Source organism: Bison bison, unplaced genomic scaffold (genome assembly GCF_000754665.1).
Source record: "Bison bison bison isolate TAMUID 2011002044 unplaced genomic scaffold, Bison_UMD1.0 scf7180017864223, whole genome shotgun sequence".
Lineage (NCBI taxonomy): Eukaryota > Metazoa > Chordata > Mammalia > Artiodactyla > Bovidae > Bison > Bison bison.
In genome coordinates, this window is record NW_011494795.1 from 330,028 (window position 1) to 347,304 (window position 17,277).

The 17,277-nt window shown below is 40.9% G+C and overlaps 1 protein-coding gene and 1 long non-coding RNA gene across 8 annotated transcripts in view; one reads left to right on the forward strand and one right to left on the reverse strand.

The window, feature by feature from the left end:
- The first annotated feature begins 85 nt into the window (after positions 1-85).
- On the forward strand, positions 86-1,328 carry LOC104992737. Its single transcript, XR_825737.1, has 2 exons — positions 86-685; positions 1,003-1,328. It is a non-coding gene; the product is annotated as an uncharacterized LOC104992737 (long non-coding RNA).
- Positions 1,329-4,509: 3,181 nt separating this feature from the next.
- The window catches only part of ZNF655 (zinc finger protein 655), a 13,939-nt gene continuing 1,171 nt past the window's right edge, over positions 4,510-17,277 (reverse strand). For 2 of the 7 annotated variants that reach the window (XM_010845707.1, XM_010845708.1), the window contains exons 2-6: positions 16,863-17,025; positions 15,615-15,700; positions 15,095-15,221; positions 8,635-8,739; positions 4,510-8,119 (exon numbers count right to left, since the gene is read on the reverse strand). In XM_010845707.1, coding sequence (XP_010844009.1) covers positions 6,729-8,119; positions 8,635-8,739; positions 15,095-15,221; positions 15,615-15,700; positions 16,863-16,998 — 1,845 coding nt within the window. In that variant the 5' untranslated portion in view covers positions 16,999-17,025 and the 3' untranslated portion in view covers positions 4,510-6,728. Of the gene's footprint in view, positions 8,120-8,634; positions 8,740-10,656; positions 14,141-15,094; positions 15,222-15,614; positions 15,701-16,862; positions 17,026-17,277 lie in introns of those variants that run through there. The other 5 variants (XM_010845709.1, XM_010845710.1, XM_010845711.1 and 2 more) reach the window with 4 other exon arrangements.

Genomic DNA, 17,277 nt, shown 5'->3' on the forward strand with positions numbered 1-17,277 from the left:
GCAGCGTCCGCCACCACGGCCTCCAGGGAGACCGGAAACGCGGGTTCCTCGGCGCGCACTTCCGGGGCCATCTAGGCAGCTCGGAGGTCTAATCTCGATCGCGAGTTCCCTAAGGATCCCCTGCGGGGTTGGGCTCAGAGGCGTCGTGTGGGGGCTTCCTTAGGCGTTTGTCCTCCTTCCCGAGGAGAGATTGAAGGAGGATGGAAGAGATTTCTCTTTTTGACCCTCATTGCCTAGGTGGACTTAGGACCTAAATTGGTTGTTTTTTCTTTATCATTCCCGTGTGCACCCTCCTCCGCTCTGCTCCACCCATCTCTACACCCCCGTTTCTTTCAGATCACAGGCCACGATGACCCTGCGGGCCTAGACCGGTTATCTACTCCCTCCGTGCAGCCCGTTGTGGCTTCAACACAGCCTCCCTGTTTTGCCTGGCGCACACGAAGAGGAGGAACACACCAAACGGGTGAAAGAGGAAGAAAAGCCTTAGATACAGGGTCAAGATCCAAACGCCTACTGCACCTGGAGTACTGGTTTGCAGAGGCATTATCTCATATGCTGAAGCAGGAAAAAGGGTTAAGGCAATGAGTTGTTCATGATCAAGGATTCTCCTGGTAAAGTCAAAAACGACAGCTACCAGTTGTGGAGCACTGAAAACTGACATCCCATTAACCCTCACAACAGTCCCGTAAGTTGGTATTTTTTACCATGTGCCAGAAGCGGCAGTTAGTGAGTGAACTAGAAGCAGGATTCAAACCCTGGCCTGTTCAAACCAGAGCCTGGAGGCTAACCACAATCAGCAAAGAAAAATGAAGGAAGACTGGGGGGAGTATTGTAACATGAGAAACTGCTAGAAAGAAAAACTTGTAATTATGCCCGAGTTGTAAAATTTATAGCATGGATGACATACAAACATAAGAGAGTAACCATTTTCTTAAAGTGAAGTGAATGGGATGAGGCAGCAAAATAATTCTAAAATAAATATTTTCTCTTTGATTTGTACAGAGCACCATCTATTTGAAACCATTCTTGGATTTTTCAACTACAAATTGGCACTTGTCAAGAGCATTTGCCAGCGACTGAACAGCAAGGACATTCACCATCTGCCAGTGCTGCTGCAGTTGCTGACCTTCGACGTTCCCTGAAGGGAATTCAGGGTGGAGAGTGAGGCACCCTACTGGTATAACAGGTCTTTAGACATATTTTTAGAACTGATTTCACGATCCCAATCCTTGCATCTCCTCATATCTAGAAAAGCACTAAATCCTTTCATGATGATATCAGCTCCTCGTGACTAGCAGAAACCCTTTTATAAAATGAGTGCTTCCAAAGTTTATGCATTTTTTTTTATGCGTTTGTCACTTCTAAGTCAGGCTTTCTCGAGAGCTAACATTTCCTCAATGGTTTCCGTCTCCTCCCTCCCTCCCTCCTTTTCATCTTTTTTTCCTTCCCTTTCTTTTTCAGAAACCACCTTATCAATTTCTAAGCATTTTGAATTCCTAAAATGTGAACTGTTAAGTGGTCTGCCATTTGGCCCTAAAACAACTCTGGGCTCTCATGGCCTGTTTTTATCTGTACCATATGATTTTATTTCATCAGAACTTCATGTATTTGGACAGTAATAAACAACACAGGCAGTGGCATCCCACTCCAGTACTGTTGCCTGGAAAATCCCATGGACAGAGGAGCCTGGTAGGCTGCAGTCCATGGGGTCACACAGAATCAGACACGACTGAAGCAACTTAGCAAACAACACAGAATCTAAGCCAAAAAAAAAAAAAAAGAGTGCTTCTTTGCATTGAACTCCCCCTTCATTGCATTGAACTCTCCCTTCACCATTGCATTGAAACCCCCCTGGAGAAGGGAATGGCAACTCACTCCAGTCTTCTTGCCTGGAAAACCCCATGGACAGAGGAGCCTGGCGGACCCCAATCTGTGGAGTCACAAAGAGTTGGACACGACTGAGCAACTAACACATACACATACACCCTTCACTGAAATCTTGTATGTTGACTTACCCCCACTGCTGCTTTGGAGCAGTCTCTCAGAGCTATCTGAGGTGCTGTCTCCCAGGCTACAATCAGCATTTTGCCCCAAATAAAACTTAACTCACAACGCTCATGTTGTACATCTTTTTAATCGACAGATTTAACACTGGCTGCTTCATGCACTCAAATCTTGAAAGGAGTGTAAGACATAATGCCATATGATACAGATGTTAGACACATCAGTTTGCAGACTCCAGCAGGAATTGCCCGTTAGAAGGCATGTCCTACCACACACCCCCCACAGTGCCTAATGATTCCTCTAGTTAAGTTCTCCGAAGCTGAGCGCCGAAGAATTGATGCTTTTGAACTGTGGTGTTGGAGAAGACTCTTCAAAGTCCCTTGGACAGCAAGGAGATCCAACAGTCCATCCTAAAGGAAATCAGTCCTGAATAGTCATTGGAAGGACTGATGCTGAAGCTGAAACTCCAATACTTTGGCCACCTGATGAGAAGTGACTCACTAGAAAAGACCCTGATGCTGGAAAAGATTGAAGGTGGGAGAAGGGGACAATAGAGGATGAGATGGTTGGATGGCATCACCAATTGAACGGACATGAGTTTGAGTAAGCTCCAGGAGTTGGTGATGGACAGGAAAGCCTGGCGTGCTACAGTCCACAGGTTGCAGAGTCGGACACGACTCAGCGACTGAGCTGAACTGAAATGAAACTCAGGGTGTCCCTCCCTGGACAATGCTAGTCCTGCACTGGTAAATACTTGCTCATTCATTCCCTCATTTTTAGATTTTATGCTAAGTATCTCTACTCTAATATGGTGGTTTTGATATTATTATTTACACTAATAACTTTTGGGCACTTACTATATGACCAGTAGCTTTTACATTATCTCATTTAATATTCATGCTATTATTCACCACATTGTATAGCCAAAACTAGGAAGGCTAGGGAAAATGTCCAAAGTCATAGCTAATAAAGTTCAAACATAGGTAGGCCTAATTCCAAACTCATTGCTTTGACTAGTCTTTTTTACTCAATGGATTAATTCATTTGATTAGGTTAACTGTATCCATTGGCTGGCACTAAACATACTGTCTGGCAACTATATGACTGAATGAATGAAAGGACATACCAGGTTAAACTTTTGAATGTGAGAAATTCCAGTTTCTGAGATAACCCGCTAGGGGCTTCCTTTGAACTTCTTAAATTCTCAGTTACCCATGTGATATGTCCTAGGATGAGGCATTCTCCGAAGACCTCATTACTGCCTTGAAAATGCCACATTCATTCTTCTGCGGGACTTCTGACATACTTTTGCCTTAAAACACTCCATGCTCTCCATCTTTCTAGTCTCCCTCTATCTACTCTTGCTCAAGCTGAAAACCTAGGACTCAAACTTGATGTTCCCATTGCCCACCCACTTTGCTCCACCGCTGAATATAACCAGAGGCGGTAAACAAACTTTGATAAGGATATGTACCCATCAGTAAGTTCTAGTTAGCAGAAAAAAGTGCATTTGGGGCACAAAGAAGTGTAAATATAAACCTACTGATGGCAGTGGGGATCTCTTAGCAGGAGATGGGAATTTGGGAGATCTAACCCGTGGCCTAACATTGTCAAAACCGTCTGTGGGAGGGGGATGGTTCTACCTAGCTTTCAGAAGATACTGGGGTATTTTCTCCCAGCTTCCTGGAGCTCTGGGAGCATTTAGGATCAGCTGAAAACTGATGGTGAATCAAGTATGTAATAGGGAATGAAGAGCTATCAAAGAAAATGTCTCTTCTCTGAGTTCTGAGATACGTCAGACACCAACATCAAGATGACGGAAAGCTTTAGAGTCAAATATCCCTGACTTTGAGCCATTAACTTGCTGTGTGATCCTATAGGTTCTTCAACCTCTCTACACCTCAGTGTCTCTGTTACAGTTTGTTCCCTTAAAGAGCTATGAGGATTGTTCAAATATGTGCATATATACATAGATGTGTACACAAGCAGGTGAAGAGACAAACTTAGGTGTCCCAACTATTAGATTTCTTCTCTTCCTTCCCCGTCTTCAAGACTAAAAAGACTAAGAACACATATTATATTGGATCAATTAAATATCAGCAAGCTTAAATGGACAAGTTACTTGTCCTCAAGGATTATTTTGATTTCTCACTTTAAAAGAATTTTTTGATTGAAGTATAGTTGATTTACAATGTTATGCTGATCTGGTTTCTCATTTTTTGAAATGTTTTATTGAAAAAACACATTCTACCTAGCTCTACTCAACCCATTTACTTCATATGCCAACAGCATCCCAGTCAAGTAACCCTTTAAAGTTGTAAACATTTAGGCTTTATTCCAGAGTTCTGTGGAGGACCAAGCACTATACCTGCAGGAAGGAGTGACCTACTCCTGCTGTGAGTCAGCTTTCTGGAAAGAATTGAGTTGCAGACAGGAAGGTGATTCTAAGATCCCCAAGTACTTTGGGCTGAGGACTTCAGATTTTATTTGAAACAGATTCTCATAGTATCAAACACACCTTTATTCAAGTGGAAGTACAAAAAGCACATTCCTAAGCCAAACGCATAACATGTGATTTTTACATTTCCTGATATTTAGAGATTACTCAACCTGCTGTTTCATAATCACCAGAGGTAACTACTGGTGGTCTCTATTAGTAGGATATACATGTTCATAGATAGGAAAGAAAAAAAAAACATGCATTTTTTTTCATATGCTTTTACATTTAGATCAATTCATTTAGGTCCCTACCTTGTCCAGATGAGATCCTATGCTTGCTGATGGCTAAAAGGTAAAATACGGCAGTAGAACTACCCTAAAGCTTATTAGGCAGAAGAGGCTTACAAAGTAAGCAATGCATTTTTGTATTAGTTGGTAAGGATCCCTAGTATTTTAACAGGTGAACTCAATCGCTGGGACAACTACTAGAGTTTTAAATAACACTTGCTTTATTCACAAAATGTTATGATGCTTAAGATGGGAAAATACAATCAAATACTTTGACATCATCTGCAGAATCATGAACTCTTGCTAGGTGTTATGACAGTGACCCTGATCTGTGGAGCCAACGTCTGTGATCAGTTTCATCAATCAAAAAAAAAAAGTTTTTATATGGCCTGTAGACGCTTGTAAAATACAAAAAAAAAAAAAATATATATATATATATGATATGTAAACAATTCCAAACAATGAAGCAACTGTAACAGTTAAATGTTTACAGACTTTTCTGCCATTCTTGAAATACTATCTTGAGACACTACACAAAACCCGCAATATCAGATGGAAGGCAGTATTCCTTTATGAAGATCTCTGATCTCTTAACGTACGTTCTTTATGTTTTGCCCTATCAAAGGCAGACTTGAGTGTTCTGCTGGCCTTTAATGGACATAAATCATCCTGAACTTAGACATGCAGAATAGACACCAAATATAGCTAGGCTACCACCAGTATTGTCAGCTTCTAATGTCTTTCTCATCTCTCTTAGAAGGCTGTGAATGCTAACACAGCTAAGAACTTGGGCGTCACTTGAAAATGTTTAGCTTCTTGCCAGACTCAGGGGAAACAGAATCCTTCATACTCATGAACAGACAAGAGTATGAAAATCCATTTCTTCTAAAGATATTTTGCTTAGGAAAGAAGACACCCAAAAAGTAAGTAGGGATGGCATACCACTGGCTTAAAGCTTAAAACTAGGAAACCATCATTGAAGGTGCTTAAGAGAATAGAGAAACCAACATGAACCCAAATGCTGTGGCTGGAAAGGAATAGGATCCTCAGCAAAGAGCAGGCCCAAGAGTCTGTTTTGGAGAGAACTCTGGCTGAGAACAGTAGAAAAAGCTAAATGAGAGAAACTTTCCAGAAGTTATTGTTTTAACGTTGGTGTATTAATGTATCAGGGAAGCATTTATTGGACAATAAAAACCAATTTCAGGAAAAATAAAAATGTTTATAGGCCACATTAAAATAAAAAAGCTGGAGTTCCATAAATAAAGTATACATACCTACTTATAACACCTATTAAATAAAAGAATGCCATGAGAAAACAGCACTGCATTCACCAAGTCACTCCTCTGACTAGACTCTTCCGCAGTGAAAAAGACTGGGACTATGCATTAACTATTTTATACACAAATAATAATTTTCCCTTCAATATTTTGATATTAACTGAAGCCTGAAATATGGTGCTAAATTTTTCCACTTGCATTGTATCAGACTCCAGTCTGGTGTGGACATTCTGATGATGAAAAAAGACTTGAACTCCTACTGAAAGACTTGTCACATTTCCTATACCCAAAGGACTTCCCTTGGGTATGGATTCTTTACTGCTGAATGAGGGCTGGAAATATGGCTGAATCCTCCCACACATACACATTACATTCATAGGTATTCGGCATGAAATGAATTTGATGCTCAACAAGGTAGTTTCTTTGACTAAAGGCTTTTTCACATTCATTACAGCAATGGAATTTTATTCCAGTATCAATTCTCCAATGATACTAAGGTAGGAAAATAGTGTGAAGCATCTATCACATTCAATGTATTTGTAGGTTTTCTCATTGGTATGGGTTTGCAGGTGTCAAGAGTGCAACACTGACAACTTTCCAATGTTTGTCAAATTCAGGTTTCCCTCTGGTATGAATTCCTCGATGCTGAATGAAGGTTGAGCTGGGACTGAAGGCTTTACCACAGTCAGGACACACGTGATGGCTCCCTGGTGTGACATATCATATGTTGAATGAGGCCTGAACTTGATTAAATGTCTCCCCACGTTCATTACATTCATAAGGTTTCTCTTTGGTATGAATTCCTTGATGGTGGACAAGGTGGGCTCTCTGACTGAGGCTCTTTTCCCACGCATCACAATCAAAGGCTTTTTCTCTGGTGAGGACTTCCTGTTGCAGGACAAGATCTGAGCTATGGCTGAAATTATCCTCATAATCATTACACTCATAGGATTTCTCTTTCCTATGAACTTTGTGATGCTGAATAAGGCATGCGGTTTGACTAAAAGCTTTTCCACTTTCACTAGATTCATGCGGTTTCTCTGTGTGAATTCTTTGATGCTGAATAAGATGAGAATTCAACCTGAAGTCTTTTCCACATTCATTACACGTATAGGGCTTTTCTCTGGGACGAATTCCTTGATGTTTAATAAAGGTCAACCCGCAGTTATTGTATTCATAGGACTTCTCTTCATCATGGACCTTCTGATGTTCAGCTTGATGTGAGGTGTGACAGAAATCACTGCCACACACAGTACACTTACAAGGCATCTCTCTATGAACTCTCTGATGTTGAGTGAGGTGTACACTACGACTGAAGACCCTTTCACAACTGCTACATTTATAAGATTTTGCTCTAGTGTGAACCCTCTTATGCTGAAGTATGTCTGAGCTCTGATTACAAGATTTGTCAGACGCCTCACAGGATTTATCAGATGCTTCACATTTATAGGGTTTTTCTCTAGTGTGTATTCTTTTATGTCGACTAAGACTTGAACTCTGACTGAAAGATTTTTCACATTCTTTACATTTGTAGGGTTTCTCTCTAGTATGAATTCTCTGATGTCTAGAAAGGGCTGAGCTCTGATGGAAGATTTTCTCACATGCATCACATTTATAAGATTTCTCAGTGGTAGGAATGCTCTCACAGTTACTAAGGTGGGAGAGTTCCATTAAACTGTCCTTATAATCATTACTGTGAAAATCCTGCGTTAGATTTATTTGTTCCTGTTTACCCGCTGAATTCTGGTTGAGGCTCACATCGTACTTATCAATGTCATCAACATTCTGTATTCTAAGAACTCTCTGATCTGTATCAAGAGTAGAGTCCAGACTGAAGCTTTTTTCAAGTTCGTTACATTCATTGTTCTTCTCACTGGTGAAGGTTTTCTTACTGATTGTTATTTGCCTAAACTCTCTCTCCAGGAAGAGAAATTTTCTTAGGATTTCCTGAAGCCTTTCTAATCTGTCCTCAGGCTTATACACTTCTCTAGTCTCAGGAACTTGGGCAATATCCTTTTTGAATCTTCCTACTCTCACTTTGTATGAATGTACTTCTTCTGGAATTTTCTGCTTAGGAATCAACAGCTTGTTCTCGTCTCTGGTATCTCCATCTGATTCAATATATAAATAGAAAATGCAAATATAATCTGTACCCTGTGCTTAGAAAAAGAAAACTTAGAGGAGAAAACTAAATAATCTACAGTCTACCAGGGTAAGAGAAGTTTATTTACTTTGAAACACAGGCACAAAATCTCAACAGCAGATGTACGGGCATGAATAGGAGCAGTGAGGCAGGATCCAAGTGGTTCAGGGTGTGACAGAAACAGAGGGCAGGTTCAGCAGAGTAAGGAGATAACCAATTAAGGTGTTTCAACAGAGATAACAGGGAACTAGTTCAACAGAATTATAGATAAGTAACTTGAATAGGGACCTACTACATCTTATGGATAAGGGACAAAATAACTGGAAAGAGTTCATCAAAAAAAAAGAGGCGGGGGGAGGAAAGAGCTCTTTATTCAGGGATACAGACAGAGCTCTTCACTGACTTCCAAAGCAGCTACAGCTTGGCTTAACAACTAGACTCTACTTCCCAACTAGTTCATCTGATTGATTCTGCCTTACTCACCTGAGCAGTCATCTCTTAAGACTTCTCTATTCTTAGTTTCCAGATCAAAGACTTGTAGATCTTGTTCCAGCTGGGAGATCCCATCAGGCTTGAAAATTGGAAATCCTGCTCACAGAGAAGGAAATGGGATGTGGCATTTTACCCCCAGATACTACATTTTTCTCTTAATTAGTGGTTAATGGAGAGAGAAAGTAAATTCTTAGAAGACATTAGGAAGGCCTGGAGAGTGAGAAAGCCAAAGACCTTCAACACAGAATTCATGTTTGTGCTCTAGAAAGAGGTATGCTAAGGGGCAAGCTAAGGAGCATTTAAACATACTCAGTTAAAAATATTCATTTAAACATACTCAGACCAGGGAATTTGTGCATAAGTAAGTGTGTACCTATCTTCACAGAAATTATCATTCTTATTCTTTACCTATTGCTTATAGATCAATCTTTGTATCAGACCCAATCTATAAGTATTAGACCTGGTCAAAATGGAGGGTGTCAAAATATGACTCTGCTGGACTACAGGAAGGTCAATTCTCAGGCACCTGTTGTATGGTGAGCTAAATTGTAGCAATAAAATCAGTGAAGACTGAATAAATACTGCAAGGACCAATTTCAGGAAATAATTCATTTTAGGGCATATGAGGAAACAAGTAATAATATGACACATCCTTACCCCTTAGCTATACTCTTGTTGAACAAATGTTTATGGGGTGCCCACTATATGCAAAGTATGTAGGAAATAAGAGCCCAAGCAGATACAGTCCATCCCCTCAAGGACCTTACACTCTAATTGCAGAGACAGAAACAACTTACTGTAATATTATGTAGTGAGGAAAGTGCAATAAAAGTTCATTTTCACATAAAATGGTCTCTCTGGCTTGCCTAATGGACTGCTAAGATCTAATCTCTTTTAAAGCAAAAGCAAGAGGCAGTCTGCTTCTGAGGGGAGAACTATTACAGTATCAAAGGGGCAGTTTTTACATGTCCTCAGCCCACAAAGCTTCCAGTAGAACACATGCAAGGTCTCACTCAAGCCCCTCATCTCCAAAAGCCTTTCTCTTCATGTACTGAATGTCTACAGAGTGTATTATTTGTTCCTATCCTGTGCTGTGCTTAGTTGTTCAGTTGTGTCCGACCCTTTGAGACTCCACGTACTATAGCCTACCAGGCTCCTCTGTCCATGGGGATTCTCCAGGCAAGAACACTGGAGTGGGTAGCCTATCCCTTCTCCAGGGAACTTCCCAACCCAGGAATCGAGCCGGGGTCTCCTGCATTACAGGCAGATTCTTTACCAGCTGAGCCACCTGGGAAGCCCCCTTCTATCCTGACATATCTCTACATAATGGAGTTTTATAGACGTTTAAAAACTGTTTCTTGGTATTATCATTCCTATTTGATTTATAAACTTTGATAACAGAGACCATATACATTGTATCGTGCACTTGTTTTGACTCATTTACTTAAGAGCTACTCATTGACTGCTAATTTTGTGCCTAAAGTGTCAAGAGGTAATCAAGAAAACTATGATAAACCAATAGCTGTCCTATGAGATTCCACGTGAGAGTCTATGAGCAGGGAGACCAGAATAGATGTAAGAAAGGCATTTACTGTGTTTCTGAATTCTCTTGGGCATAAAGAGAGTCAATTCTCTTTCTGGACATTTATTAATTTAGTTAAGATCATCTATGTCAAATCAAATAGTTTTTTCAAGTTTAAGGAAAAAAAAAGGGCATGAAGCAGCAACTACCCTACTCAAAATTCTGGTAACACAATTTGCAATTTTTAATAGATATTTATTAAGATATTTCTAAAAAAAAAAAAAGATATTTCTAAGTATTTGATAATCAAAATTAATTTTCGTTACTCTTTGAAGTGAAAAGTGAAAGCTTTAGTCGCTTAGTTGTGTTTGACTCTTTGCAACCCCATGGACTGTAGCCCACCAGGGCTCCTCTGTCCATGGAATTCTACAGGCAAGAATACTGGAGTGGGTTGCCATTTCCTTCTCCATAGGATCTTCCTGACCCCAGGGATCAAATCCAGGTCTCCTGCATTGCAGGCAGATTCTTTACCATTAGAACCACCAGGGAAGCCCCTCTTTACTCTATATGTACACTTAAATCACATACACAGAATAAAAAAGATCATCTTCGTGTGGGATTAGGAGTTTGATTTTAGACATGTGTTTAAGGTAATATGCAGGAAGGTATAAAAGAGAATGCCTAGCAGTGAGAGATACAAGACTGCAATTTAGAAAAGAAAACAGGATCCAATATACAGGCTTAAATTTAAAAGTCACTTGTATTATCAAAATATTAAGCTAAGATTCACTAAGCTTTGGTAGGTGCAAAGTGTCATTCCAAGAATCTTATAAACTTTCACTTACTCAATACTCACCACACCTTCATGAGATAGGAATTATTACTGTGCCAATTTTACAAACAAAGATTTGGAAAACTAAGATTCAGAGAGGTTAAGTAACTCACCCAAGGTCATGATAACCAGTGAAGCTAGGGCTCAGACACTCTTATTTCAGAAACTGGCCTTTAAATAATCTGCTAGTAAAATAAATAATGATTGTGAATGATATCTATCCCTTCCTCTAAATATGTACAGAAAGAGAACAGAAGACCAACATAGTGACAATGAAGCAAAAGGTGAACACAGTAAAAAGAACAGAGAACCTGTAATTAGAACAATACAGAGAGAGTCAGGATCCAACAGATTGAGAATCATGACTCTTAATTAAAAGGGATGTAACAGAACATTTAGTGTCCAAGAAATGAAAATCTCTTTATAATAAAAATCCAAACCACTGGGCACAGTCTGAGCAATATTCAATTTGAGAAAATAGCATTATAAAGAAATAATTGAACACTCTCCTGAAATTTGTTTGTATTAAGAAATCTGATCCATAGCTCATTCTCTCTTACTGTCCTTTCCAAAAAAAAAAAATTTAAGTAACTACCACTAGCCCCGTACTTACATATATAAACTAATTTAATCCTTGGCATAACTCAGAAAGCAGACATTATTTTTCATGTTTTATAGATGAAAAAAATCATTATAATCCATTTATAAATAATCTCCTCAATCACAGGCAAATGGACCTCACAGTTAATATTCTTTCCAATCTATAAGAGTCACAGAGAGCACTAAAGCAGGTTTTCTTACTACTGGCCTGAATGCTTTTTTCCTAGATTTAAGTCAAAAATCTATGCTTTCAAAATATGCATTTGCTTTAAGTTTTTCCTATCTAAAATTATTTATTAAAACATTTTGATTTTTTAAACTGCAACCTTGATAGTGTTCTAATTTTTAACTTCACCTGATCTTTAAAAACAACATTTAAAATTGACCTCATTGTTTGTTGCCTGTACCAGTGTTGTGCTAAGATTTTAGCCATCTGAAAGCTTCATGCTTCTCTTCCTGATGGTTAACACACAAAATCTCTCCTTAGGAATACATTCTTGTGTAGATATCTATTTACGATGGAATGTATCAACAATTTTACTTTTTCTTGAATCCATGCCCTTTCTGCTCCCAAACTGTATAAACTCACGCTTGTCTGTCCAATTTATTGTGCCTATTTTAAATTATCATCAGAATACTGAGCCATAAAAATATACAAAACACCACATGTGGTTGAACTGACTGTCCTAAAGTATAAAACAGTGAAAAAGCATGGGCTTCAGAGTCAGATCTGAGCCCCTAACCTAGCTTTCACCCTGAGTGGATCACTTAACTTCTCTTAGCCTCAACCACCTCAGGTAAAAAACAGAATAACATCTGCTGAAAGAGTTACAGTAAGGATTAAGTGAGAGATACATAAAGTACCTAGTATCAGTGAATAGCTGTGGCAGTGAGAAACATTCTACACAAAATCATTTCTCTCCTCATGACATTGACTTCAAAAAGGAAGGGCTATGTGCCAAACATTCCTGATTTACCAACTCCCTCATCACCCAGCAGTTCTGTTAAGCAGGTTTCTAATGCTGTTGTCTAAGACGGCATCTGCCACACTGCCCCATGTGAAATACAATCCACGTCTTTTTCCTGATCTTAATCTCCAGCACTAAGTCACAGATAATTTCCCTTTGGGCATGACCCCCAAGCCAGTATTTCACTCACTGTCAATAGTATATGCTTCTTTTTAAGATTAAGTAACGAAAATTTTTGCCTAGTATTTTATTACTCTGTTCCTACTCTGTATATTTACACTATGTAGTGGAAGCACTTAACCAAAAGACCAAGGCTCTGATATCTGTGACAAATACAGCTCAGAGGTACTGTCATGGGAAAAAGATATGAATTGGAACCCACAGCTGCTAAGTCAGAGGCTGAGTTATAAAGTGCTTATTTTACAATGCCAAACATTAAGCTAACTACAGGTGGAGTTTGCTGAATCCCCAAATATGAAAATGACTTCCCAAAGACTGTCAAAAATAGACAGTCAAAAAAAAGACAGCCTCAAGGAGAGGCTGAGCACTTGGTCAAAGAGCAAGTTGAGTAGTAGGGTTTCTTGAATGTAATTGTGCCCAGCATGTGCGAGTGTACAAACGTGTCCTGTGCATGTGCAGAGATGACAGAGGAAATGGGATCAAATTCAGCCTAATAGTAAGCTGTGTTATTAGGCTGAATGAAGTACTAAGAAGATGCTTTACTTCAAAAAGTAGACAGGTAAACTGTTGGAAATTATGTAATTATTAGGTAAAATTAACAGTAATTTACAATTACATATCACTTTGTAATTTACAAGTTGTTAAATATACATTGGATTTAATAGCCTGAAATAACCTGAATTCTTTTGCCCTCCCATTTGCCCTCCATCAAAGAGCCTTTAAGGAACACTTGATCCAGGAGGATTATATAAATGCATCAATCTATACAATACTGTAAAGAATAAAGGAGACAAAGACAGGACCCTGGAGGGGGTCACAGGGATTTAAAGGAAGGAAAAGACTAGAATGTTAAACATGAGGAAGGCCCAGGGGTCTCAGGAGATTCACGCAACAGATGGGGCAGTTTGTGTTCACTATGGAAAAGGAGGGGCACATAGCATGTGTTCCACAGTCTAGAATAACATGGAAAGGTCATAACTGAAGAGCTGGAGTCGAACTCTGTGGTTTCTGAGAACACAAGTCGATGACCACCAACCATGGCTTCTGAATGAACTCAAAATTCAAGGTTCAAAATTCTGGTTGCAACGGAGGGCATCCTTGGCCCTTGGAAATTTATCAAAGGTGATTTGAGGAGCTGCAATTTTACACAGTGGTAGCCTCCTGGGAAACATCTACTCCATCAATCAAGTGTAAGATCTCACAATCGTGGAAAAGGAGCTTCCGAGCGGGGACGAGCACTATCGATGGGAAGCCGACACCTGGGCCATCTCCTGGAGATTCCTGCTGAAAGGATGGCAAGTGTTTCTCCAGAGAAAGCACTTGCCTGGGTATGACTCAGGGCCGGGCAGGAATTCACACTATGAATCCGGGTGGTGGGAAGGCGGAGAAGTATGCCTACAAAGATCAAAGAGCCAGGAATGGAAAACACACTACAAACCTTCCCAGCGGGCAGGCTGCCTCCCCACAGACAAGAATTAATCAAGGAGACAAAACACCACCCTGGATGCCACCAGCACAGGCAAAGCAAAAAAGAAAAAAAAAGAGAAAGAAAAGAAAGAGTGTGATTAAGTACTTACATAACAAAGAAAAGAGTAGCAGAGACAGGCCAAAAAAGAAAGAGGAAAAGGAGCAATGTTCACACCAAGGCGGGTGCTGGCAGCTCCCCCTGATGCTTCTCTAGAGCACTACAAGTTGCCTCATCTCAGCTGCCAACTGCACCATCCAAATGACAAAGGAGAGACTTGGTCTAAGTGTGAGACGCTACTGCTCGGGTGAAGCAGGGATTACTGTCTGGATGACTCACTGAAATGTACTGGCAGTAAGTCATGCCTTGAGATCAAGCCTCTGAAATTCTGCCTGCTTGCAGATGAATTAAGGGGTCTTAAGAGGTGAGGGATTACTCAATGAAGATTTTAGCCTATCTTGAAAAAAAAAAAAAGGCATTTCTTCTTCCAAGAAAAATGGGAAACTCTCAGATACAGGGGCACTGAATTACCAGGAAGAAAAGTGTCTGGTTGTGGGTTGGGAGGCCCTAGAGTCCCTCTCATAAAAAAGGGAAAGATACGGAAATTGAGAACTCGCAAAGCACCAGCAAGTTTCCCTTTAGTAACAGGGAACAGATGTCCCACAAAAGCAGTAAACGTTAACTGAGGATAAGGAGTAGAATGTCTCCTCTTGACATCCCCAAAGGAAACCCACTCCCAGAGGAGATGACCTTAAAGACTGAGGTCTCAAGAGGTTCTAAGACCTGGAATTTGAGCCCCACTCAGAGACCTCATACCTACTCAAAAACAAGGAAGTAAAGAAACCCTAATAGGTAAACTGAATAATAGGAAAGGCAATCCTTACCCAGTGAGACCAGGTTCCCATAATTCTCTAACATCACTTCTCTGTAGAGAGCCCTCTGAACAGGGTCCAGGCATCCCCATTCCTCTCGAGTAAGGTGCACAGCCACATCCTCGAATGTCACAAATTCCTGAAATAACACAGCCTGGCTGCTCTGGCGAAGGCGGCCACCACAGCATCACGGCCAGAGGACAAAGATGACACAGAGGGTCTGCAGTGTGCATTTATGTTGGAAAGGAGGGAGAACAGAGGAGCATCTTGGGAATAGGTTCCACAACCTTTTAACATCTAATAAGCACCCATGATAGCACCAAGGATAAAGGAACAGTGTTTACTGGTGGTATTGGGGAGATGGAAAGGTGTTTCTGTGAAGTCCGGGTCTCTGAGGAAGACAGGCACCCAAGCCGGGATCTGCTATTAAAAAAAGATCTCCAGGCAAGGCTCATGGATGGGATGAGGACAAGGGCCACGCTCAATCAGCAGCAATAGTCCCTGAGGAAAAGCAGAGGGTTCCTCAGCTCACCTGGTACCTGGCTGTCAGGAGCGCAGCTGCCTGGTCTCCTGGGCTTCCCTCGTGGGGAAGAGAAGACACCTGGGGAACAGGTGGAGCTGAGGGAGGAGAAAGGAGCCAAGAGTGAGAGCAGCCCTTCCCAGGGTGCCCTCACAAAAGAGAGTCAGTGGGACCCTTCTTCACATCGACATTACAGCAAAACCAATGAATGTTTATCAGATACTGAGTTTGTCCTGCACCATCTCAACACCTGCATGCCCTCCTTCCACGTGTTTAGACCCATGATTCAGGATTTTATTATGAAATCTCATATTGCACTATACCCCCATGTCATGACATGAATGTCATGTCAAAAAAGTGAGCACCATTACCTGTTTTGCAGATGGCAAAGCCAAGCATAAAGGTTCGCAGTGACTCATCCAAGGCCATGGTTATTTAGTAGACTTCTGACCCTCTCTCAGACACTGCTCTGTAAACTTTTGAGAATGAGCACTGTCTCTGCAACCAGTGTGTAAAGCCCCCAAGAATAAGGAATGGTCATCTGTTTCCTCATAATCCTTTCTACACTAGCACAATGCCCCACAGCACTTAAAAGGCATTCGGTCGGTGTTCATGACACACAGGTTATTTCAGGCACTGCAGTTGGCCACAAGTAAATCTCAGACAAACTTCATACAAAACAAAGGGAGTACAAGACAGATCAACCTATCTCTGTAACACATAAAAATGTTATTTTACAGTCTGTATGTGATATGTATACATTGCTCCAAGCCCTGGGCTCAACCAAGGAATTAAATGGTTGCTTTCTTGATCAAAATTAGAGCAGTCAAAAACACTGCAGTTGCAACATAATGGCAGCTGGTAAAGCCCAAAAGGTCAAGGAGGGAAGAAACTAAGTTAAAGAAACAGAGGGTAGGGACAGGTCCTAAACCTAAGAGGAAGTGAAAGCGAGGCAAGGACTGTGAGGGGTGGCAAAAGCAGCATTTCTTCTAACTTATGTGGTAACTGGCATGAAGTGAAAATTACATGAAAGAAAAAAGCCTGAATAGAGTGAGTGAAGACCACTCTGCCTATTAAAGGACAGGCTGACCTCCACAGAGGGGCCCCGATCAGGACTGAATTGAGCCACATCTGTCCCTCCCTTCCAGACCTCCCTCTAGGGGCCATCCTCTCATTGAAGCCCCTGGTCTCTCTCATCCCAGGCCCAGGAGCCCCTCTACACTCCCATTCTCCTGGATGGAAGTGTTCTCTCTGCCTTACCCCCAGTGAGTCCCTGTTCCATGTCGGTGTCCTGCACGAACTGAGGCTCTGGGGACAGACCCTCAGAGTGGGTCTCCAAGGACTGAAACTGGACCACTGGAGATTCTGCTGCTTCCTGGGCTGATACCTCCTCCATCCCTGTTCTGGAGGACAATGACCATCACTGCGGAGTGAGATGAGGAGAAATTATTGTAACAAGTTAAAATAGCCCATCATTTGACACCCTCATGACTTAACCAAGTATCTTACACACTGCAGACACAGTGAAAATACTTAATAACAATTAACCACCTAAATATAGAGCAGAAAGAAAAAAGGACATCATTCACTTTCAGACAGTTAAGAACCATGTCATATGGTCCAAGTTTGCAGGTTTATTTGAACTCCACTAATTCTGAACTTGTGGAATTTTTTA